Consider the following 23,557-nt stretch of genomic DNA (forward strand, 5'->3'; position numbering starts at 1 on the left):
ACTGGGAAAGAGAGGGAAACAGAGCACTTAGTTTTCAGGAGAAAAATTTCACTTGGTTCAATTCACCAAGTCTTTATGGAGTAGGTACTATGGTGCCCACTCCTGGAAAGGAGCAGAAGATCTGCTTTAAGCAGAGAGGGGGATGTTCAAGTTCTTTGAGATCATGATTGCACATGATAGCTACAAATGGCAGAGCCATATTTGGAGTTTGGGTCTCCCGACTTTCAATCTAGTACCTTCCCCACCGACCGAAGGAACTTGGGCCGGTCAGTCCAGAGAAGAGCAGACTTGGGGTAACCGAGAAGGAGGGAAGACGATGGCAGTCTTCGGGTATTTGAAGGAACAATGACTTGGAGCCAGGATCTCAGGCTTGTTCTTCTGGGCCCTGAGGGGCAGAGCTCAAAGCGATGACTGGAAGCTGCAGAGAGGCCAATTGAGGCTCCACGGGTGGGAAGACTTGTTCAGAATTGAGAACGGTGCCACAGTGACTCAGCTGCCCCCAGAGACGGTCTAATGACCTTACCCTAACTTGGAATTCTTGTCAAAGATGGCCGAGAGGAGCTACAGTCCCTTCCTCTGGGCTAGAGAGGCCGTGTCTTACAGTGGTCTTGGATCAAAGGGCCTGAGTTCTAACTATGGCTCTTTCCTACTTAACTGGCTGCATGGATTCTGCCAGGGCCCTTCCAGTTTCCCCATCTAGAAAATATGGCAGTTGAACTATATTGTCTCTGAGAGCCATTCCAGTTTAAAATACTTGATCCTAGACTGAGAAAAGAAGGATGGGCAAAGAGAAGAAGCAAACAGGCTGTACTTGTTTGTTCTCGTCCATTTTTCATTTTTTTTGCAGTCCAACCTCCTCCTAATGACCTTTTCATTTATAGTGGTCTTGCTTATTTACTGCTGCTTGTGTTCATACAACTTTGCCCATGTTTTCCTGGCTTATTCCTGTTTGTCATTTTGTTCTCTATGATAACATTGTATTATATTTGTATGTCAGAGGGTGGTTTTTTAAGCTATTCACGAATCTGAATCTCTAAAGAAAAGCTTGGATGCTGACTGAAGGATGGGCTTTAGGTGGGTTCTATGGGAGAGGCCCTAAGCAGCTGTGAAGCGATGGGATGTCTCTGGGTACCTGGAAGAGAAAACAACATGGAGACCAGAGAGGCCTTGAAGGCTGATATCATTTCTCTTTCAACTGTGCCCAGAACCATGCTTGACCATTAGGGCGTGCTCCTGGCAATTGCCTGTTTTTTGGGCCTTTAGAAAATGCCAAGACTGAGAGTTGGCTGGGAGTTGGTCGAGCCGCCTCGCTCTCTGGCAATCTTCCCAGCCCATCGATCTGTCTCTTCGAATCACATCATTTCAACCTGCAAATGTCACAGACCGAGTTTGACAAAGTCCTCTGGCCAGTGACAAGGAGGGGAGAGAATAAGTTAAACCCTCTGGGCCAGCCATGATTCTCAATCATCTCCAAGGGCTTGGAAGTAAATGAGTGGAGCCAACTCCCTTCCTTTGTGTTGCCTGAGGCCTTGTGTCTGAGGAAATGGAGTTTCCTCACACCGTTCTCCTTGCTCTGCTTTTTTGAGTAGCTTGTTCCTGCCCGTTAAGCTATGGATTGGGCTGCTCCTGCCCCTTCAGGGACTTTTCCGCCTCACCCTCAGTTTCAGATGCTGAAAGCAGACAGGAGCCCATAGGATGCCAGCCTTCCAAAAATCCACCCGTGTCCCTTGGTCTTATTGGAGTAGCACTGTCTGGTGCCCAGTGCCTGGCGCCCAATTCAGAGTTGGGGAGACCTGGGTGAACATTTCAGGTTTCACTTCCTAACTGTGTGACCACAATTAAATCATTTCATTTCTCTGAGCCTTAGTTTTCTCCTCTGTATAATGGGAATCATCAAAATACCTACTTCCCAAGATTGCTTTGAGGAATGAATGACAGGCTGTATGCAAAGCGACTTATCTCGAAAGCGCTTTAGCAATGGAGAACTTGGATCTCTGCTCTCCAGAAACCTGTAGTCCGGGGGGGGGGGGTAGGGGGAAGGTAGACAAGTCTACAGGTAACCATTTGGCAGAAGTCATTTACTCTTGCGTGACCTCAGTTCCCTTCCCTGTAAAATGCAGGAGTTGGATTAAATGGCCTCCGAGGTCCCATCCAGAGCTACACCAGTGAAACTAAGTGGCTCCGAGTCCAACTCGGGGGCCAAGCCGATGCACAGGAGAAGCTCAAAATTAGCTAGTTTGCTCCTCCATTGGGAAAAGGCAGGTCAGGATGCTGCACCTTAGCCGATGGCTCCATGAGCTCGAGTAGTAAGAGGCAGTCGTTTGTCTGGGACACCCAGTGCTCCAGGACAAGTAGAGGCAGTTGACGCCACACTGGTGGCCAAAGGCTCAGGTGGAAAGGAGCCCGATTTTCTCGGATGACGCTTCTTAAACTGTACGATTCCTTCTTGGTAAATGTTTGGTTTGCAGACCCATTTTATGGACCTATATTCCTGGGGCTGTATAAACATTTCTCAGGGAGAAAGGGGGTACAAGTGGAAAAGGTTTAAGAAGCCCTGGCCTTGGGGTCCATTGGGGATTTTCCTGTGGTGTCTGTTCCAAGCTTGTCCAAGGACAAAAACGGCCTAGGGGGAGACAGAAAGCCTCATGGTGAAACAAGTCCCAAGTTCTGCTTCTGGCATTGTCCCAAGAGCACCAGGAGATCTCACCTTCTCCAAATTCACCCACCCTATTGGAAAATGGTGGACCGTGGCATGTCACCTCGGTGGGGGCAACTTGGCGTGTCTCCAGCTTTCTTCAAGGGGCAGCTCAGCTGTGCCTCCACCAGGAGGCCTTTTCTGATTCTCCTTACCCCCTCTGCCAATGATTGGCACCGTCTCCGTCCTGCCATGATTTTGCATTTACTTATGCATATGTTATTAGCCATCTAGACAGTGCAGTAAGTGGATAGGTCACTGGGCCTGAAGCCGGGAAGACCCGAGTTCAAATCCTACCTTAGATACTTCCAACGTTGAGACTTTGGGCAAGACACTGAACCTTTGCCTCAGTTTCCCCAACTATAAGTAAGCATAATAGTAGTACCCACATCAGCGTTGTAAAGATCAAGGAGGATATTTGTAAAGCATTTAGCACCACGTGTGGCACATAGTAGGTGCTCAATAAATGATAACTATTATGTTGTGTTTGTTGCTCTCCCCAGTAGAACATAAACCCCTCTAGTGCAGAGCCTGGTTACTTTCTGTCTTTGTAGCCCAAAGAGGTACGGAGGGGTCTGTATCCATAGTAGGGGCTTAACAAATGTCTTTGCGATTGATTTAAGATCGACTAGAAGATCTCTGCTCTGGATATTCTGGCTGCTGAGGGCGAGGGCTTCCTAGGGAGGTCACAGAGACCAGGTGGGCACGGCCCAAGCTGGCTTCCCAGCAGCAGAGACCAAGATAAAGAAGCTGGCAAGAAGGGGTCGACCTTAACCGTGGATGTAGTTTGGTAGAGTCAGATTGAAGAGCAAGGCCGATGCCCCTCCCCATGCCCCTGCCTCCCAACCATCTGACTAACCGGGTGCTTGGCTGTCCTCGGTGGCATCTGCCACTCCTCTAGCCTAATAGGTTCACAAGATGCCAACAGACAACCCCTGCCACTTTCCCTGTCCATCCCTTTGTCATCGTCACCTTCCCAAAGAAAGAGCACAAACGAATGAATAAACGAGTGAACGAATCTTGGCCGACCCCTTTACAGAAGTTGCCAACCCTCCCCTGTCCCCAGCTAGATTCTACCGCCTCACCAGAATTCCCATTGGTCACATCTGCCTCACAGACACGGCCACCCATAGATACATGTAGAAAGAGAAATAGAGAGATTTCTGCTCCTGACAGTGAGAGGCCAGGGGGCTCTGGCGGCAGAGTTACCGAGAGAAGGGAGGCCATCTGGTACAACAAGACCATTGCAGAACAATTATCTTAATCACCTAATTAGACAGTTCCCGGTGCCTCTCTGGCTGCCCTACAAGGCTGACTAGTCTAAGGGGCAGCAGCTGCTCTACTCCCACCAGGACCCCAGGCCATGAGCCACTGCTTGGCTCACCAAGACAGCCCCCTGGGCCTTGGTTGCACACTGGAAAGAAGCCCATAGCTCCCGAGATCTGGTCTCTCTGGTTGGGGAATGGAGGTCAAGTTGGCCTGGTGCTCCTGAAGAGGCCTAAGCCTTCCTAACCGTTGAGGACGTATCTCCCTAAAGATCAGAGCCGACCCCTGGCAAAGCTTAGCTGGAGTCACCCCAGCTCTTTCCCTCTTCCACTGATACATAGTACATACCCTGTCCCTCACCACTGCCCTACCCCTCCCAGACAACGACCCCTCTTCTAGTCCTTGCCAGGATTTGTCCATCCAAAATTCCCTGCCGCCAGATCCTCGGGACTCATCACTTCCTCAGTGTTGACCCCAGGACCTCAAGTCAGAGAAGTCCACAATGGCTTAGAACTGGTTACATTTTCCCAGGGGCCTTCTGGACCCACAGTATCCTTACTTAAAGGGATAACTTATTAATGATAGGGTTTCAAGTATTAAAGTGTAACTTAAGGACAGAAGAGAGTCTTGTGTTTGAGGCCCACAAAGTCTGAACCATACAAGTGTGACTTAGGGGAAGTGTCGCCACACAGCAGCTCCTATGAAGAAGCTCTGGGGCTTTTAGTGGGCTCTGAGCGTAACAATACCCAGCAGGTTGGACTTTTCCATGAGTGTCCCCTTGGGTAAAGGTAACGGTAACCCCCCAAAAAGTCTCTGGGAAAAGAAATTTGATTCAGGGCTTCCCTAATGGAGCCAAAGCATCAAGAATAAGGGTGCAGATTGTGAATCATTGTGTTTATTATTAATATTATTATTATTTATTATAATAATAATAATTGATTATTATTAAGCACCTACTGTGTGCCAGCATTAGACACTAGGGAAATGAGTACAAAAAATGAAATCATTTCTGCTTACAAGAGTTGATATTCTGAGGAAGACCAATAGATATTGAAATTATACACAGCATGAATAGAAACTAGTAAATACAAACATGTGCAAAGTGGCTGAAACCAAGGTAGTTTGGGAAGGAGGCACATAAAGTGGAAAGGATGGGGCCAGGGTGTGTGGAGCTTTAACATCAACATCCGGGACTTTGGTTCATAAAGGTCATGCCGGACCACTGGGGTTGTCTGGGTAAAGGAGACACGCAGTCAGATCCGTGCTTAAGGAAAATCACTTTGACTGGAATGGGGAGAGACTTGAGGTGGGGAGACCAGTTAGGAGGTAGCTGTCATCCTTTTGGCAAGAGGTCAAGCGAGGGCCTGATGGGAGCTGTGGGAGTGGAGAGGAAGGATAAGATGTAAGAGATCGTGTGAAGCTCCAATTGGCAACTGATTGTATATATGGGTGACGGAAAGTATTCCCAATGCATGTTGGGCGTTGGGAAGATGGCGGCACCTTCAACAGAAAGAGAAGGGGAAGGACATGAGTCTAGTTTGAGACACGTTGAGTTTAGGAGATCTCCAGGACATTTCGTTGGGAATATTCAATAGACAGTTGGTGACCTGGGACTAAAGCTCAGAGCAGACACTGAGGCTGGATTTATAGATCTGGGAATGACGTGCATAGAGATGATAGTTAAACCTATGGTAGCCGATGGGAGAGAGGTCGGTCTGTCTGTCTGGGCAAGAGAGACATGGAGAAGCCAGAGAGAACTAGGAAGGAGCAGTCAGACAGATGACCCTGGAGTCCTCCGTCCTGGTCAGGCTTCCTGTAATGCTGTTCCAAGTACCATATTTTGAGGTAGAAAAAGCATTGTTTTCAGCAAGCATGTAAGCCTCTCCGTTGTGCCGGGCTCCTTCCTAGGTACCAGGGGACAAAGATCAAACAAGTCAATGCCTGATAAATGCCTGTCGAGCCTGGCTGACTCCGAGCTCCTTGTCCTAGCAGGCTGACTGGCTCTTGGAGCGTGGCTGCTGTCCCCAGGCTTCAAAGGGAGCAGGAGCCTGGCAGCTAGATGTTCCTCATTTAATTAACATTACCCCAACAACTTCACAGTTCGTGTCCCCCTTTTGGATCCCAGATGAAGACGCAAGGCTCCCCGGGATCCTGCCTTGATTCCTGATTTTTGTAGTCAAGCTGGGCCATGGGTCATTTTAATGAAAGGTGTTGAGGGCTTGAGCTCAGGTGAGCTGGGCTGTAGGAGTAAAGGGAAGGAGTCAAATGTGAGCAATAGCATAGTGGGGAAGTTGATTGGCTCCAGGCAGGATGAGAGAGTAAGAAGATAAGTACAGCGCTGAGGTTGTGAGCCTGGGTAACTGGGAGGTGCTGTACCCAAAGTGCCCAGGGCTCCTTAGGGGCCAGATGAAGGATTTCCACAGCAGACCCTCCCGAAAGCTTTTCTGTCTTCCTGAAACTGGTACCATTAAGTGCTCTGGAGCTTTGGCTGGGACCTGGCTGGTGGTTTTCCATTGTGTCCTCTGCTTGGGGAAAAGAACCGTAAGGTCTTTTTCACCTTCCTGCTTTCTTCATGCATGGAAAGATTGGGTAGAGATTCTGTATAGAAAAGATAAGAGATTTTTCCAGCAAGACATTCTGGGTAGAATCCCAAGATCCTAGAATCGGAGGCCCTGGGACCCAATCCGGCCTCTGCCACATACTCACTCTTGGACTCCGGGCAAGGCTTGTTTTCTTCTCTGTAAAACGAGGGAAGGCCCCTTTTCCTTCTAAGTTGATCACCTCGTAGGATGTCAGTGACCAGCCGGCCCCCAGATATTCCCTCCCCTCTGTGCCCACCCCCGTGGTCGTTTGAGGGCCCAGGACTCTTTAACACGTGGCTGTTCTCCCTTTTTGTCCCCACCTAGGTGTTCATGCCATTATGAACCATGGCTCAACTTTACTACAAAAAGGTGAACTACTCGCCCTACCGGGACCGCATCCCACTGCAGATCGTGCGGGCAGAGGCGGAGCTGTCCGCGGAGGAGAAGGCCTTCCTCAGCGCCGTGGAGAAAGGCGACTACGCCAGCGTCAAGCAGGTCCTGCACGAGGCAGAAATCTACTACAACGTGAACATCAATTGCATGGACCCCCTGGGCCGCAGTGCCCTGCTCATTGCCATTGAAAATGAGAACCTGGAGATCATGGAGCTGCTGCTGAACCACAGCGTCTACGTGGGCGACGCCCTGCTCTACGCCATCCGCAAGGAGGTGGTCGGGGCCGTGGAGCTGCTGCTCAGCTACCGAAAGCCCAGCGGAGAGAAACAGGTGAGGGCGGCTTGAGGGGAGGAGGGGATGGGTACGTGCTACGGTTTGACGCCACGGGCCAGGCCTGGTCCCAGCCATGTGGCCCTGGCTGCTTTCCTCCTCCTCCCCCTCTCTGATTTCCTCCAATTTTTCCCATTCACGCGTACCTCGTGGTATTTATTCACCCTGAGCAGGAAGGCTGCTGACATTGGAGGTGACCATTTAGCCTCCTTTCCAGGCAGCTTGGCTGGTCACCAGCCACCACAGTCTGAAACCAAAGAACTCAGGCCTAGGAGCAAGGCTGCAAGAGGTGGGGGGTGGGGGAAGAAAGCCTGCTGGGAACGGGGGCACGGCAGCGTCCAGTTACCACTTGGGTAAAGTTCTCAATCATTCCGTAGCTTCCCACTTGGTAAACCTGGGAGAAACTCTGGATTGAAAACTGATCACTAGAAGTTACAACCAAGCCACCTCATTCTATCCACTGCCTTTAGGAGCCATTTTGGGAGAGAGGTTTTGGGGGTCATCAGGGAGAAGATCTAGAACTGTGCTAATTATGGCGCAGAGACCCGCGTTCAAGTCCTGGCTCTGTCACTAACTAGCTGTGTGACCTTGAGAAAGTCACTTCTCCACTCAGCCTCAGTTTCCTCATCTATCATAATACCTGCTCTGCATTACTCATGAAATGATTGAGGGGATCAAATGAACTCTGGGATAGGCAAAGATTCTGGAAGCTGGAAAGAAGTTGATAAATGATTATTAGCTAGTGGGGGCCCAGGGCTCACCCCGTAATTTCTCTGAACAGCATCGTGCACACATGCGAACGTGACGTGATCTTCCTTGGCCCCAAAGCTCTCAGGGAAGTTATGAGGATGAGGAAAGTGGAGGAGTATCAGTGGTCCCAAGGCTACGAGAAGAGAGGTTCAGCTCCCAGAAATAAGAAGGTGATTGCCCCCATCAGCTGCCCTCAGCAGACCCCACTTGGAGGATTTGATTCAGTTCCAGGTTCCACTGTATAGGAAAACCAATAACAGAATTGTTAAAGGTCCAGGGGATGGCAATCAGGCTGGTGGAGGGACTTAAAGCAATGCCATAGGAGGATCATTGAAAATAAGGAGGATGTTTAATCTGAAAACAATAGGAGCGGGGAGGGAGAACTTGAAAGCTGCTTTGGATATTTGAGAAACTGTCACAGGGAAAAGGGATTCTGCTGGACCCCAGAGGGCAACCGAGGGAGTGCTGCTCAGAGGCAGACTTGGGCCTAATGTCAAGGAAATCTTTGACACGGTGAGTGCCGTCCCATCATGGAATGGGCCCTCCCTCATGCAGCCTTCAAGGCAAGACTCGGTGGCTGCTTGGCTGACTTGTCCAGGGTGTTCTGGGATGGCTCGAGCCACATGGCCACTGAGGTCCCTTGATGGAGTGAGTCCAGCTTAAAATTCAGTCTCAGAGGTCACATGTTGGGTAACAAAGGCCTTTAGACCCAGGAATAAAGTTTGTGGCCTCTGGGCTGACATCTTCACCTCACGGATGAGGAAACCAAAACTGACTTGTCCAAAACCACACAGTCAGCATTTTTTTAATATGAGCAATGGGCAAGTGAGAGAGACAGAGACAGAGACACTTAAGCAAAGAGAAAAGGATGGAGACAGAGAGAAAAAGGAAAAGAGCAAGAAGGAGGGAAAGAGATAGAGACAGAAACAGAGACAAACATACAGAGAGAGGTGGACAAACAGAAGAGAAGGAGGGAGGGAGAGAGAAGGAGAAAGGGGAAAAGAAAGAAGGATAGAGGAAGGGAAAAAGTGCACACACTCTGCACACTGCTTCCTTGCTTTGCTTTCCCTTGTGCAGGGGAAGCTGAATGCCAACCATCCGCCCTTACTCCACCATAGCTGGCTCCCTTATTTGACTGCAGAACTTAGTCTTGGGGTCAACGTTCAGTTTTCCATTCAAAATCCAATCAACATTTATTAAGTGCACACTAGTGCTTCCCACTGTGTAGTGGGGAAACACCAAATCCCACCGATCCCTGCAGCCAAGAAGCCTGTATTCTTTTGAATTTGCTGGAGCCCGGCAGACTTCAAAGGCCCGTGTGAAGAGGCTGGCGTTGTCTGCCTCCGCCCGCGGCGCCCCCCTTCTCCGGAGTCTGCCATCCTTACTCATTTGTCCATGACAGATGGCTCCCCATCCACACCGACTTCCCTGATGTGCTAGCAAAGCTGTCTCAACACCTCCACCGAGCGAGGCTTTATTCTGTTTAGGAATGGTGGAGAGTTTGCCAAAGAACAGCAGGCTTCGGGGCTGAGACGCTCAGGTACCATTCTCGGCGTCATCCCGAGCCCATGGCAGAGAGATGACGTGGTGGCTGGGCCAGAGAACCGGGGGAAGGGGCCTTCTAGACACTGCCCTCGGCCGTCTGGATCACGGAGACAAATTTCTATCCATTCCCTGTGATTCGCTGACGCCCGAGCGAAGAAGCCCAGAAGGGAAGCAGTTAGTTATATAGTAGAGAGGAAACTCTCAAAAGGCTATTGCCCAAATCCCCAAAGACAAGAGCTGTTCTTTATTCCAGAACGATCTGGGGAATGACTTCAGTTCTCTGATTCAGTTTGACCGTGGCAGCCTAGGTCTGTACCCAGAGAGGGAGCAGTGAGCTCTGAGAAGAGCCTCTCACTTGCTCCGGATGGCAAGCCTTGAACAGCTCGGGCTATATAACGAGACTTGGTCCCGGCCAATCCAACAAGCGCTTGTGAGGTAGGGGCCAATCTCGGAGTCAGGAAACGCCGGCTTTGAAGTCTGACTCTGATGGACACATTGGACCAATCATCACACTTCCAAGGGGCCCAGGCAACTCAAAGTTATAGACTTGTTGCTAATAGGCATCAGTTTCCCCATCAGGACATGAATTCCCATGATTCTGGATTTCCCAGAACTCTACTTCTCCCTGAAAAAAATTTTATCAAGGCACTGGGCTAGGTTATAGTACAAAAATACCAAAAGTCCTTGACCTCAAGGAGGTTATAATTTACTATGGGGAGAAAATAGGGTGGCAACTACAGAGACAAGAGCTACGATTATTCCCAGTTGATAGATAAGGAAACTGAGACTCACAGAAGTCAGTGACTTGGCTCTCTAACAAGTGTCAGAATTGATGGGAGCCCTAGGCAAAGGACCCTCCTGGAGAACTGTAGACAAAGGATGGTTCTTCGAGGCGGGATGCTCAACCCAAATCCTAACTCCAAGGCCAGTGCCGCTGCCACTGGATCAGCAGCCTATGCCATTGCCAAAGGCAAGCTTGAAAATGGAGCTTCTCCCACTCGCAGTCAGTCTGTTGTTCCCCCAAAGCCAGTCTGGGACTGGGACAATGATATCCAGCTAGGAGACCAGCTATCACACACTGGCGCTCTGCAGGTGCCACAGAGGAGAGAGACGGGCATTTTGCCATTCGGCTGAGAGCGGGTCAGTCATTGAACAGGCTCTGCCACATTGAAAACATGGCGGTCCCCACTTGCCTGGCCTGCAAAGCTAATCAAGCCACTATGTAGCCAACTGCCAATTTGGCTCTCCGGGGTCACTGAGTAGGCTAGACTTGGCTGGTCCCTCTCAGGAGGGACCCAGCTAATTGCAGACTGATTCTTCTCACCTGCCAATGGCCTTTCATGAGCCTTTTCCCATTTGTCATGTACCCCAATGGCCAATCTGGCAAGGATTGAGTCAGCGGCATTTAACTGTGTACGGGAAAGTGAGGGAAGCAGAGCATCAATCATCCCCATGTAACAAGAGGAAAATGGGGCTCTAAGAGTCTGTGACTCCCCATGTGTACACCCCCCCCTCCACCAAGGTCACACAGCTAGGAATTGTGGGAACCAGACCTCCAACCCATGACCTCAGACTTCCAGACTAGTCTGCTTTCCAGTATGTTGGTAGGTCCATGAACAGAGCCATTTATTAGAAGCTCCGCAGTGGGAGGGATCTAAGAACGACTACAAAGGAGTCATGCGATTGACCTCCCTCTGGCCTCCATACCTTTGCTCAAGCTTTCTCTTCTCTCCTCTAATGCCCTGAATTCAGGCCATCTTTCAAAGTTCAGACCAAGTGTTGCCTCTTCTAGGAAGTTCTCCCTGCTTGCTCCAGCCCTTGTGGATAAGTTCCACCTTTTGGTATTCTTTCAGAGTTCATAATCTCTCTACATCACAAAATTAGATCAAAGATTTACACCTGGAAGGGACCTTAGAAGTCATCAGACTACATTGTACAGATGGGGAAACTGAGGCAGGCAGGAGGGAAATGGCTTGCCCAGGATCTCCCAGCTAAGCAGTGTCTGAGGCCAGGCTCCAACTGAGGCCAGCCAGAGCACTGACTTTGGAATCAGCCAACTGCTTTGGATCTCAGCTCTACTAGCTATGTTCTCCATGGCTCCAAATAAGTCAACGAACCTGCCTGGTCCTCAGTCCTTCACTGAAACAGGAACATCGTTGGAAACCTTGAAGGGCTCCATAACGTGAACTATGATTCTGGAAGGGATTCTGGGAGGTCATCTCTAAGCACTTCCCAGCATGAGATGTTCTTGCTTAAAAATGATCAGTGGAGATAGTTTAGTTTCCTCACAAATCCATCTACCAAGCATTTATTGAGTTACTACTGTTTGCCTGCACTTTGCTAGGTTTCAGGGATCCAAAGACAAGGCAAGGGGGTGGGGTGGGGAGGGGATGGCATATATTAAAAATAGTAACTAGTTTGAGGGGGTGGAGCATGGGATCGTCAAAGACCTCTGTAGGACATGACTGAGCCTTGAAGGGAGCTAGAGGAGCTAGGACGCAGGGGAGAGAAAAGGGAGGGCATTCGAGTTCCAGGCTGAGAGGTATCTGGGGAGGGGGTACTCCTTGGCAAAAGCATGGTGGTGGGAACTGGAAAATCATGCCCGCTTGAATATAGAATATGAAATGTCTGATGGTGAGGAACATGGTGCCAGTTGGGAGCCAACCAGAGGATTTTGTTCTGAGGGAGCCTGGAGGCAATAGGAGGAGCCTCTGACACTTTCCCAGCAAGAAAGTGATGTGGTCAGAGTGGAGGTTCAAAAGAACCAATTGGGTGGCTCAGTGGAGGGTTACTTACATTCAGGGCTCATGGGTATCATTCTGTATGCCTTACGGACCTCACTTACCTCAGTGTAAGCACTTGATGTTTGTCAACTTCCCTACAAAGAAGGACCAGGGAATTGCCACCATCCCACTGCCTTCTGGGAAGTGTTGGAAATGTCCTGGGAGATCAGTAGGTACTAGGTGGTGGGTGGCAGGAAATAGGGGGAAAGAGTAGCATGGGGACAAGGGAACAGTATGGGGGTGGAAGAGGAGGAGGAGGAGGGAGAGTACATGCTGCCACGGTCAGGACAGACTGACCTTGGCTTGGTGAAAAGCTGCTATTTCAAAGCCGAGAAATAAGTGGTATCGGAGGAAGGAAAATTATGTGGGGAAAACATTTTCTTTTGATTTTTTTTAATGAGGTGGTAGAGGGGAAATATATGAGTAAACACAGGAGGTCACCAAAACTTACATGGTCTGGGCCCAAATGAGCAGGGGAAGAACCTGTCACAACTGACGTCAATACATTAAGCAAGAGCACAGGCAGGGTTAGTCACAAATGCAACTTGTCAACAGGATGTGCTTTTTTACCAATCTAGTAATTTCATCTCGATCATTGTGTTCCTCCAGATTGCCTGCTCATCTCAGTGAGCTGAGCCGAGACCCGGAGGTGGCCCAAGGTCTGAGAAGTTGGGCTGTGCTCTTTGTTTATTCATTTGTTTGTTCTTCGGAGGGGGCTTACCACGGCAGAGCTGAGCTCAGGGAGGACCAAAGCCTTCTGAGAGCCGCCCAGACTGGGGCCACGTTTCCCAAAGGCCGATCCTGGAAGGCAAAGCTCAGTAAATGGGGTCCCCGGTGGGAAACCTCTGAGTGTTGCTACTTTGGAAGAAAGGAAAGGTAGCTTTCAGCCACCATTAGGTCATAGGGCCCAGAGCTAGTAAGGCCCTTAAAGGTCATCTGGTCCAATCTCATGTCAGGACCCCAGCTGAGGACCTAGAGGACCTGATGAGAATTATTTTAAAAAAGGGAAATGCCTTTCCCAGAGTCACACAGATGGATAGCAGAGTCTGAATTTGAACCCAAGCCTCCTGAATCTGGATTCCATATTTTTTCTACCAAACCACCCTGGTTTTGCCAAAAAATAGAAAGAAAAGAAAGAAAGAAAAGTCTTAAAGGAGCTAACAGTGAGGCTAAAAGCTAAGGCTGTGCAGATATGGCCACATGGGGAGCAAGGGGAAGCCCTGGTGAGTAGCAGCCCCATCCCTACCTCTGAGGAATAGCCAGTGAGCAAGAACCAAACTGTAAGGAGCAAGGGGCCCACACTGCCACAACTGGGACACTACCCAGCACAGAAAGCTGGTTTTCTTCTAATTGGCAACTGTGCCCAGACAAGGGTGGGCTGTAGGGCCTCCAGCAGGTGGCCAGTATCCATGGGGTGCATCTTTGCCAGGTGATGGGCACAGAGGCCAATTGGTGAATGGGGTAAGTGCCCAGAGAGACAGGTAGCCCAAAGGGGCCAGGAGAGCAGTCAGGCAGTGGCCATTATCAGAGTAGTAATGGGCCACACTGAGCTTGAGGAGCAGAGCTCTGGGCCCCAGTAAAATAGGGCCGGATTCCAGGCCCAGAGCCGAGGGTCTGGGCTGCGCGGGACTGGAGGTCCCTTCTAGCTCTGCCGTTATGGGCAGCTTGGATTGCTGCTCATTAATAATAGATAACCACGATCTAGCGTGAGTGTTGGCTGAATCCGCTTTTCTTCCTTCCATATTTTCTCTCTCCTCATAATATTTGCTCACTCCTCCACGAGGAAAAACGACTGTGGGGCTCTGCAAAGCTCTTACCATTCATTCCTTCCCATAGCTCCATCCTCCACACAGCTGCCCAACCAGGGCTCCTAAAACACGGCTCTGTTCCCATCAGTCCTCTGCCCACAAAGCAGCAGGGGCTTCCTAGTGACTCCAGGAGAAAAGATAGGGGCTGGACCCCAGGCAAGCTCTCTGAAATACTGAGCTCAATCTAATGGCATGAAAGACAAAGAGGGATGAATGTTGACTTCCAAAGATCAACATGACCTGTGCGAGCTGGGGGCACTGTAGCGCTACAGCCAGAATTCTGAAACGGGCTGGGGGGGGGGGAGTGGGGGCTGGGCTGCAAGCTTAGTATGAGGCAGTGGAAGTGCAATGTTTACCTGAGGAGCTCCCCATCCAATAGAGGAGACAGTGTCCATGTACATAGACAAATAGAGAGATGGAGAAAGGAAGGAAGGAAGGAAGGAAGGAAGGAAGGAAGGAAGGAAGGAAGGAAGGAAGGAAGGAAGGAAGGAAGGAAGGAAGAAAGAGGTGGATAGAAATATAGATTAAGAGGGAGAAAGAGAGGGAGAGAGAAGAGCTCCTGATCTCATTGAGGAGACAGTGTCCATGCACATAGATAGACAGATAGATGGACGGATGGATGGATGGATATATAATAATACACAGACATAGAGATATAGAGTAAGAGGGAGAAAGAGAGGGAGAGAGAAGAGCTCCTGATCCAATTGAGAAGAGAGTGTCCATGTACATGTATGTATATATATGTGTGTGTATACACACACACACACACACACACACACACACACACACACACGGTGGAGAGGGAGGGCTAGGCAAGCCCCATCCAAAGCAGATGCCAGCCAGATATGTTTGAAGGGAAAGGGGGTCCACAGATGGGCCGGGAGGGAGACACGGCTGACACAGTTCATGAAGGCAGCCAGCTAAGGCAGGGAAATGGCTGCGTCCCTTGAGTGACCCGCTCCATCGCCAGTGGATATCACCATGCTTGGCCCACAGCAGGCCCTGGAGAATGCTTATCGGCAGCTAGTCTGTCACCCGTGGGAGCCCCTCCTTGCTCTTCCCCTCCCTCTCATCTCTGAGCTCTTCCTTTCTGCTGCCTCCTTCCCCACAAACCCAGCCAAGCCTTCTCAGTCCCTAAAACCCCTCCCTCAACCCCACCATCCTCCCAAGCTGTCTCCTTGTCACAGCAGAGATTCTGGAAAAGTCATCTCCATGCTGTGTCTCCACCTCCTCCCACAGGCTCGCCCCCATTCCCTCCTCGTTCCTCCCAGTCTGGCTTTGAGCTCCAGCTCCCAACCCCACGGAGCAGGCCACGCTTCCCAGGAGAAGCAAATCAGCAGAAACCCTTAACCCAGCCTTGGCCAATGGGGATCATCCCCTACCCACTCCCCCACCCCCGGCCCATCTCATCCCCCCACCCCCACCCACAACTTCCTCTCCCCTGACCGGAGGACTGCGCACCCAACTCAGTCTAGAGCCTTCCGTTACAGAGGGCGGAGCTGAACTTTGCACTTTCTGTTGGTGGTTCCATTGGTCTCATACCCTCCACGCCCACCCTCACCCACCCATTTCCAGCTTCTCTTTGTATATTGTCTTCCCCATTCGTTTATTCTCAGGGTCACCTCCAGGACCACCTGATCCCCTCCCTGATGTCATGGACGTCTTGGAGAAGGAGGGAGAAACAACAACAGATTGTTAGGGGTAGCTAGGGGGCGCCATAGCACACAGAGCACTGGGTCAGGAAGACTCCTCTACCTGAGTTCAAATCCAGCCTCAGACACTTACTGACTGTGTGACCCTGAACAAGTCCCTTCACCCTATTTGCCTCAGTTTCCTCATCTGTAAAATGAGATGAAAGAGGAACTGGCAAAGCACTCCAGTATCTCTGCCAAGTCCAACAACTGAACGACAACAGCAAATTAGATCGTGAGGTCCTTAAAGGCGGAGTGTGTCCTTCTTTTCCTTATTTGTATTCCAAGCAATTAGCCCAGAGCCCGGCAAGTAGTAAGCGGTTACTAAATGCTGATTAAATTTGAATGTGATCGCTAACTGCTATGGCCCCTTCTTCCAGAGCTACAGGAACGGTGCCCTTCTAGCATCCCAGGCCACTTACTGGGACTGTCAGTCACCAAGGAGAGGCTGAGCCATAGTAGTTCATGCAGAAAGCTCTTTTAACCGTTGAGGGGAACAGATCAAGGCCAAACAAAGCTCAGATATGTCATCAGTCTTCCCAAGACACGGAGCTAAAGCTCCACAGCCTCTCCTTGTGGTGTGAGAGAACTCCGACCTTTGGCTTTATTGGGTGGCCTTGTGGGTGGAGAGGATGATGTCAGTCCCACTGTTCTGGCCAGCTGCCCGTGGAGCCTACCCAGAGGCCCCCGAGCTCCAGAAAGAGGCTGAAAAGGAAGGGTGTCACCCTCAACCTCACTCTCCATCCATTCTGCCGGTCAGCCCGCTCTGGTCCCCCCACCGCCCAGAACCGCTCCCCGCATGGGCCACAAACAACATTAAAGCAGTTTACTAGCCGAGCCTGCCGCCTCCTCCCCCTGCCCTGCATACAATATTCTTGTTTCTTCCCAGAACTCAATTTCGAATGGGAGACCGGGAGCACACAGTGTGACACTGGAGGCCCGAGAGAAAGCAAACTACATTAGAAAAGAATCCAATCCAATTCCCCACCTGACCCCAGTCCGACCCCCAAATGGGCGCTGGCAGTCTCGGAGCTGGCCCCGTGCACCCAGGGAGCAGACAGGCCTCTCCATGGCCTAATTGGAGAGACATGAAAGGAGAGATCCAGCCCGGGATCTGCCACAGTCATTTCTTGTTAGTTACAGATACTCTCTCATATGGGGAACCAAACTTCCCATCTTGGGGTTAGTCTTCTAATAATAACTGATAATAACGAATACTAACATCCTAATAACCCTAGCACTGTGCTGGAACCAGGGACAGACACCAAAATCAGCACCTCTCCCGGCATCCAGGAGGGCCTGCCGGGGAAAGGAAAGCCCATGGCCAAGGGCAAGCTTTGCTACTTGTGGCCCTCAGTGACCACAAGCCATAGTTTATATCCAAGTATACCCAGTATTTCCCTGGATATCTCCAGGGAAAAGGGGTGAGGAGTGGGCAACATTTAAGAATATTTTTAAGGAGTCTTTTAAGGACCATGGCAGGTCCAGGGCTGGATCTCTCCTTTCATGTCTCTCCAATTAGGCCACGGAGAGGCCTGTCTTTTTCCACTCTGACTCCTTTTCCCCCAAGTAATTTTTGTGTCCCCAGGTAGATAAAAATGGTTACAAATCGAACATTTACTGAGAATAAATCGCGATTTCTCAAGGTCCCCTATGGGCTCACGCCTTATAGTTTAAGAAGCTGGGCTTTAAAGTACCGAGGACGCATACGGTGTTAACCTCCTTCCCTTCTCTGGCCCGAGAGCTGTATCCTTTTCCGGGAAGAACATTGGAAGGAGTCGGGCCCTTGCAGCTGTGTAGCCCGTGATTTCAACCTATGGAGTAAGATTCTCTTAGGAGCACGGCCCCTTTGAGAGATGGAAAAACTGAGGCTCAGAGCGATTAAGGGCTTTGCTTAAGGTCATATCAATAGCAAACAGAACTGGGGAAGATGGCGTCCGCCATAGTGGGACACGGTACTTCACTAGTGGTAGGCGGCCAGAGAATACCGGTTGACTTTTGAGGTTTGTGTCCATTTTCCTGATGGTAAGATATAAGTGCAAAGTCACCCCCTTCCACACAGCCCATAAACAGACACAATTCACCAGCCCACTCCGGCCCTCATTGAACACGTGCCTCCCTCATCGAGTCTCGATCTTACCTTTTGCCGCTTCTCCCGCGTTTGTGTCTTGGCCCAGGTCCCCACTCTGATGATGGACGCCCAGTTCTCCGAGTTCACCCCAGACATCACGCCCATCATGCTGGCCGCCCACACCAACAACTATGAGATCATCAAGCTGCTTGTCCAACGCCGGGTCACCATCCCCCGGCCCCACCAGATTCGCTGCAATTGCGTGGAGTGCGTGTCCAGCTCGGAGGTGGACAGCCTGCGGCACTCTCGCTCGCGCCTCAATATCTACAAGGCCCTGGCCAGCCCCTCGCTCATCGCCCTGTCCAGCGAGGATCCCATCCTGACGGCCTTCCGCCTCGGATGGGAGCTCAAGGAGCTCAGCAAGGTGGAGAATGAGTTTAAGGCCGAGTACGAGGAGCTCTCCCAGCAATGCAAGCGCTTTGCCAAGGACCTCCTGGACCAGGCTCGGAGCTCCCGCGAGTTGGAGATCATCCTGAACCACCGGGATGACCACACCGAGGACCTCGACCCCCAGAAGTGCCATGACCTGGCCAAGCTGAAGGTCGCAATCAAGTATCACCAGAAAGAGGTAAGGAACTCCCTTCTCCCTCAGGAAAGGGGACCCCCTGGGTCCCACTAGGCTTCTGTGACTGTCCAGAAGGCCGATATGCATTATCTTGCCAGAACCTTCCCAAAGCATTCACGCTCCAGGTTGAGATTTGAGCCATGTCCTCTGAACTTCTTGGCCCGTCCTCACCAGGTTGTCTCACTTCTCAGGCCCTGCCCTCTGCCACTTGCTCACAGCCATCACTGCCAGCACCACCCCGTGACAATAATCCCAATGAGCTTTGAGCTGCGCTCCCCACCCCACCCAGATGATGCCATTTGTTCTAGAAGCAGCATCTGTGCCCAGAGCAGCAGCTCTGCTACAGCTCTCCCTGGAGGCCCACCTTGGGCTCCACCTGGGATAGTGTGTTCCAAGGGACTGCTTTGATCTCAAGCATTTCCCAGCTCTTAATCAGGTGCCACTTGGTTCTTAGTGCTTGGGACCAGCCCAGAGCTCCTTTGCCACTTGTCCTGATGCCTGCCCCCTCTCTAGCTCAGAGCAAATCACCCCCAAGCACTCATGGGTCCCCGCTCTGAATCCTTGTGTGCAAGCAAAGCCAGGCTCAAAATGACTAAAAGGGGTCATTGCAGGAGGGGTCAAAGGGAAAAGCCATCTCCTCAAAGGACAGGAGGGGAAAGGATGTGGGACAGATAGGGGATGGGTATATTTGTTTATGACTTCAAGGTGGTTTGTAGAGAGCAGTAAATCTGGGTAAAGTTATATGCGTTAGTGATGCTCCGGCCATTTCAGGGAGCCATACTGACAAGGAGAATGATTAAGTACAAACATTTGGGAGCTGACTCCATCGGACGGTGTACACAGGCCTCCTCCCTCAATGTCCCCCACTTCCCTCCTCTGGGGGGAGGAGATATATTTCATTAGCCGTTCAGACTCATTTTTCGGTGTAGATGTTGAAATATTGTTCTTTCCAAGCCATTTATTTCACTCCTCATCTTTTCACATCGATCTTCCGCCATCTCTCCAAAGTCTTCGTAATTTATTATTTCTAATTGCAAAACAAGATTCGAGTACGTTGACGTGCTGTGGTTTGCTTGGCCGTTCTCCAGCTGACAGGGGCTCACTCTTTTCCTCCTTTATTGCCAGTGTTTTGTTTCTATCTGATTCCATTGGCGTATTTGCCCAATAGTGGGACCACTGAGTCAAAGGAAAGAGACGGTTGAATCACTTTTCATTCCTCATTCCAAGTTGATATTCAGAATGATTGGCTTATAATTTATAACTGCATCGACAACATATCACTGTACCTATCTTCCCACAGCCTCACCGACAGTTGTAGATTTTATTTATTTTTAATCATCTTTGCAAATGTGCAGAATATGACATCTCAAGTCATCTTCTCAACCCCAAACTGGCAAATACTTATCCATGGCTTCTGCCCAAACTTGCCGCCCATAACTTCAGTTAGATAATGATCAACCTTAGCCACATTAGTGCCCTTAGAGGTCGCGGCCCAGGTCAGCGGCCCTCATTCATTCCCATGCCCTGGGGACAACCGTGGGTGATAGAAGTCAATAGGAACTGGAATCTGAGAGATTGAGCCAACTGGGAACTGATTCTAGATTACCGATTCTCCTTCCCTTGGTGTAAGAAGACCCCTAAAACTATGTATACTCTTTGCAGAACTAAAACATTTAACATCTAATCAATCCCACCGAGCAGCATTTGCTCTGTTTTGCTGAATGGGGACTAATCTAGCCTATATTCCTTTCCCTCCAACCCTTCCTTTCCCTCCAACCCTCAGCAACCTTCTCCCCCATTGGTCTTTCTCATATCTGAATGCTCCTTAACCTAAGTTCTGACCCTCGTTACCCCTGCCTGGTACAGTTCCAGTATCTGGCCTTACTTTCTCCTCTGAGTATGTTTCTGAATTCAGTCGTCACAGCTTCCCAAGATGGTCCTGAGCTCCATTTTCTCCCTGTGCTATACCAGTCAGTAAACATTTATTAAATGCTTACCATGTGCCAGGCACTATGCCATACACAAGTAGAAGCTACTACACATGAAGCTTCCACAAGTGGAAGTTGCCACTCGTGAAGCTTCAAGTGGAAGTTCCTATTCATGGAACTTCAACAAGTGGAAGTTACTCCTCATGAAGCTTCCCAAATCCGGGAGCTTGTCCTAGACACAATCTCTCCAGCTAAAAAAAAAAAAAACAAAACCAGTTCTAACCCTAATATTCTTTCACTGGGATGAAGTGATGAGTCAAAGCTGGAAAATGCTTCTTTTCCCAGATTGCGCTGGCAATTCCAAAGAAGATGTTCAGTCTTAGGCAGTCCCCTTCCCTGGGCAGCTATACCATCGAGACTTTTGTGCTGTTGCTACCAGCAGTTTTTAAGCACATATTGCATGTTGGCCCCAGGGGCCAGATGAAATGGAAAGTTGCCCAGAAGAGATGCTCTGTTGCTCAATCGATGGTCCATTTCATCTGGTTTAAGATTCCCCGACCACCTTTCAGTGCCAACGAAGCCTTGAACCTTGGCGAAGGGGTCGGAGCGCACTTCCGCCCCAGGTCATCTATCGGCCGGCAAGAAATGGGATCCCCTTATTCCTGTGCCCCACTCAGCCTGGCCCTTGGGAATATTCTGAGCCTCCTCCCCTAAAGCTCTCACTAGGAACCAGAGGAGGAACACTGGGAGAAAATGCAGGCAGTTTGGAGAATAGTTCAGGAAGAGGGTTGACTCAGCTAATCAGCAGGGATGGTCTAAGAGATGAGCCAGTCTCGACCACACCCGCTGCAGTTTTGTTCTGAGCTCTTCCCCCCCCCCCCCTCCCCCCCCCGGGCCTTTGCCACGACTCCTGTTCGAGCAGTTCTCAAACAGCCTTTGCTTGCTTGTGGGTGAAACCTGGATCAGAAAGTCACAGCTTGGGAGCAATCAAGATTTTTCAAGTCACTCAGGGGTTGAGAGCTCCTTTTCCATATTATTTGCCTAATGGCCCATTCAGTTCAATGAAACCTTTAATGTGTACCCAGAATTCAGGCCATTGCTGCTTGGAAATCTTCAGAACAAAGGCAACACGGGAGCTGGAGGCTCCAGATCCTCCCTTGCATTCCCAGGGGACCTTTGAAAATCCACACGTGTGCCTGTGGCACTTGGGCACACACGTGTGCGTACACATGCACACAGACACGTTTGCATGCACACATACACACGGGTACACACGTCTACCCAGGTATAGAGATACACATGTATGTGTTTGCACAGCCAAACCTAAAGTTCTGAGCTGCCGCTCCAGAAGCCGAGCTGGAAGGGACCCCTAGCGTCCCCATTCCGCAAGGGAGGTCACTGCAGAAAGTCAGTGTAGGGACTGGAATTTGAACTCAGGTTTGCTGACCTCTCGGAGGCTCCCCTGCCCCTAACTGGAACAGGATAGTGCCTGGAGTGTATTTCAAGAACTCCCTGTGCCCCATAGGATGACATCCTGAGGTTGGTCTGTCCCCACCACGTAATTAGCCAAGGCAGGCTCCTGTGGCTGACAGCCTCTAGCTGAACCCAGAGCCCATTTCATATCCTATCCGGCCGTCTCCTTCCCAAATGGTCCATCCCCACCTATGGACTACTCTTTGTCACACTCTAGGGACGAGAGTGAAATCAATAGAGCCCAATCGAAGCCACGGTAGATAGAACACTAGGCCTGAAGTCAAGAAGACCTAATTCAAATCTGGCTTCAGACACTTACTGGCTGAGTGACCCCAAGCAGGTCACTTCACCTCTGTCTGCCTCAAGTTCCTCAACTGTAAAATGGGGACAATATTAACCAGAACCTTATGGGATTATTGTGAGGATCATTGAGATGATATTTGTAAAAAGCATTTAGCATCTGGTCCGGTGGAAATGCTCCTCTTTTTCCTGATTGCCGACTACCTGGTGCCATCTTTCAAAACCCATGTCCCATGCCCTCCTCCTCCCCAAAATCTTCTCAGTCTCCCCCTCTCCCCTCCCAGCCTCTAGTAACATCTCCCATACGACCTCCTTTGTTTACGTAGACTCGCGTTTCTCCGGCCCTTTGAAAGGTCAGCCACGTGTTGGGCATCTCAGAAAGGTCTGGGCCTTCTGTATTTGGGTGCCTTGCCATAAAACGTGGCCCATAACTAGGGGGTGGTGCTGGCTGCCCCAATCATTCGGTACTAGATTTGCATATAATGAAGTCTCCCATTTTTCAGACTTTTCTTGGATATTCTGGGGCTCTTTGGAGATGGAAATGGGACATGGAATTGGGAAGAAGAAGGGTCTTTTCTGAATCCGATCTCATGCGTGTTCTTTCTTCCATGCTGTAAGAGAGAAATTCCACTCTCAGCCACGCAGGTGCTTGCAGTAGGTGTGTCCTTCAAGCTCTCAAAGGGACGGCTAGCTTCCTGCCTCAGCTCTGGTGCTCCCATTCCCCTAGGGGATGTCAGAGAACGGGCCGGTGAGAAAGGAAACAGAGCGAGCCCATTCCCGTGGCTTTGTGGGGCTTTCTGCTAAGTTTCTCTGGAACAGAGAAGTAACTGAAGGCCTCTCAAGGCAGCCGAGGCCTTCGTGCGGGAGACTTGCAAATGAGTCTTTGGATCGCCTGCCACCAGCAGGGGAGCCCGCCGAATCCCTGCCCCCTATACTGGCTGGCCTTCTGCCCCATTAGGAGAGCAGGAGCCCTGCCACCCCTTGGCTTGGTCCACACGTCTCCAGTCCTGCCCAGCAGGAGGCCGGCAGGGGTCTGGGTTTCCCCAAAGCCGTTTAGGCCCGATTGGGCGTGGCGGTGGGGGTAGCTCAGGAACAAGCTGAGAATTTCCTTGAAGCTTCTATTCCCCTCTCAACACCCACCCCACGAGGCAGCAAACAAACCTTTGCCTTGAGAAAAGTGTGTGATGTGCCATTTGCCTGTTATAGGATGTGACATTTAAGTGTTCATGACCAGTGTTTAAGTGATCGAGAGCGGGGGGAAGAGCTGTGTTGTGGAGCTGCTTCTCCTGATTCAGGGAGGAAAGAGCCGGGGGGCCA

General features: G+C 50.5%; 1 protein-coding gene across 1 annotated transcript in view; it reads left to right on the plus strand.

The window, feature by feature from the left end:
- TRPC5 (transient receptor potential cation channel subfamily C member 5) overlaps positions 1-23,557 on the plus strand; it is a 95,839-nt gene that overhangs the window by 25,908 nt on the left and 46,374 nt on the right. The window contains exons 2-3 of the mRNA XM_003774925.2: positions 6,868-7,266; positions 18,021-18,542. Of these exons, the coding sequence (XP_003774973.1) occupies positions 6,889-7,266; positions 18,021-18,542 (900 nt within the window). The 5' untranslated portion in view covers positions 6,868-6,888. The remainder of the gene's footprint in view (positions 1-6,867; positions 7,267-18,020; positions 18,543-23,557) is intronic.

The sequence above is a fragment of the Sarcophilus harrisii genome, chromosome X, assembly GCF_902635505.1.
Source record: "Sarcophilus harrisii chromosome X, mSarHar1.11, whole genome shotgun sequence".
Classification (NCBI taxonomy): Eukaryota; Metazoa; Chordata; class Mammalia; order Dasyuromorphia; family Dasyuridae; genus Sarcophilus; species Sarcophilus harrisii.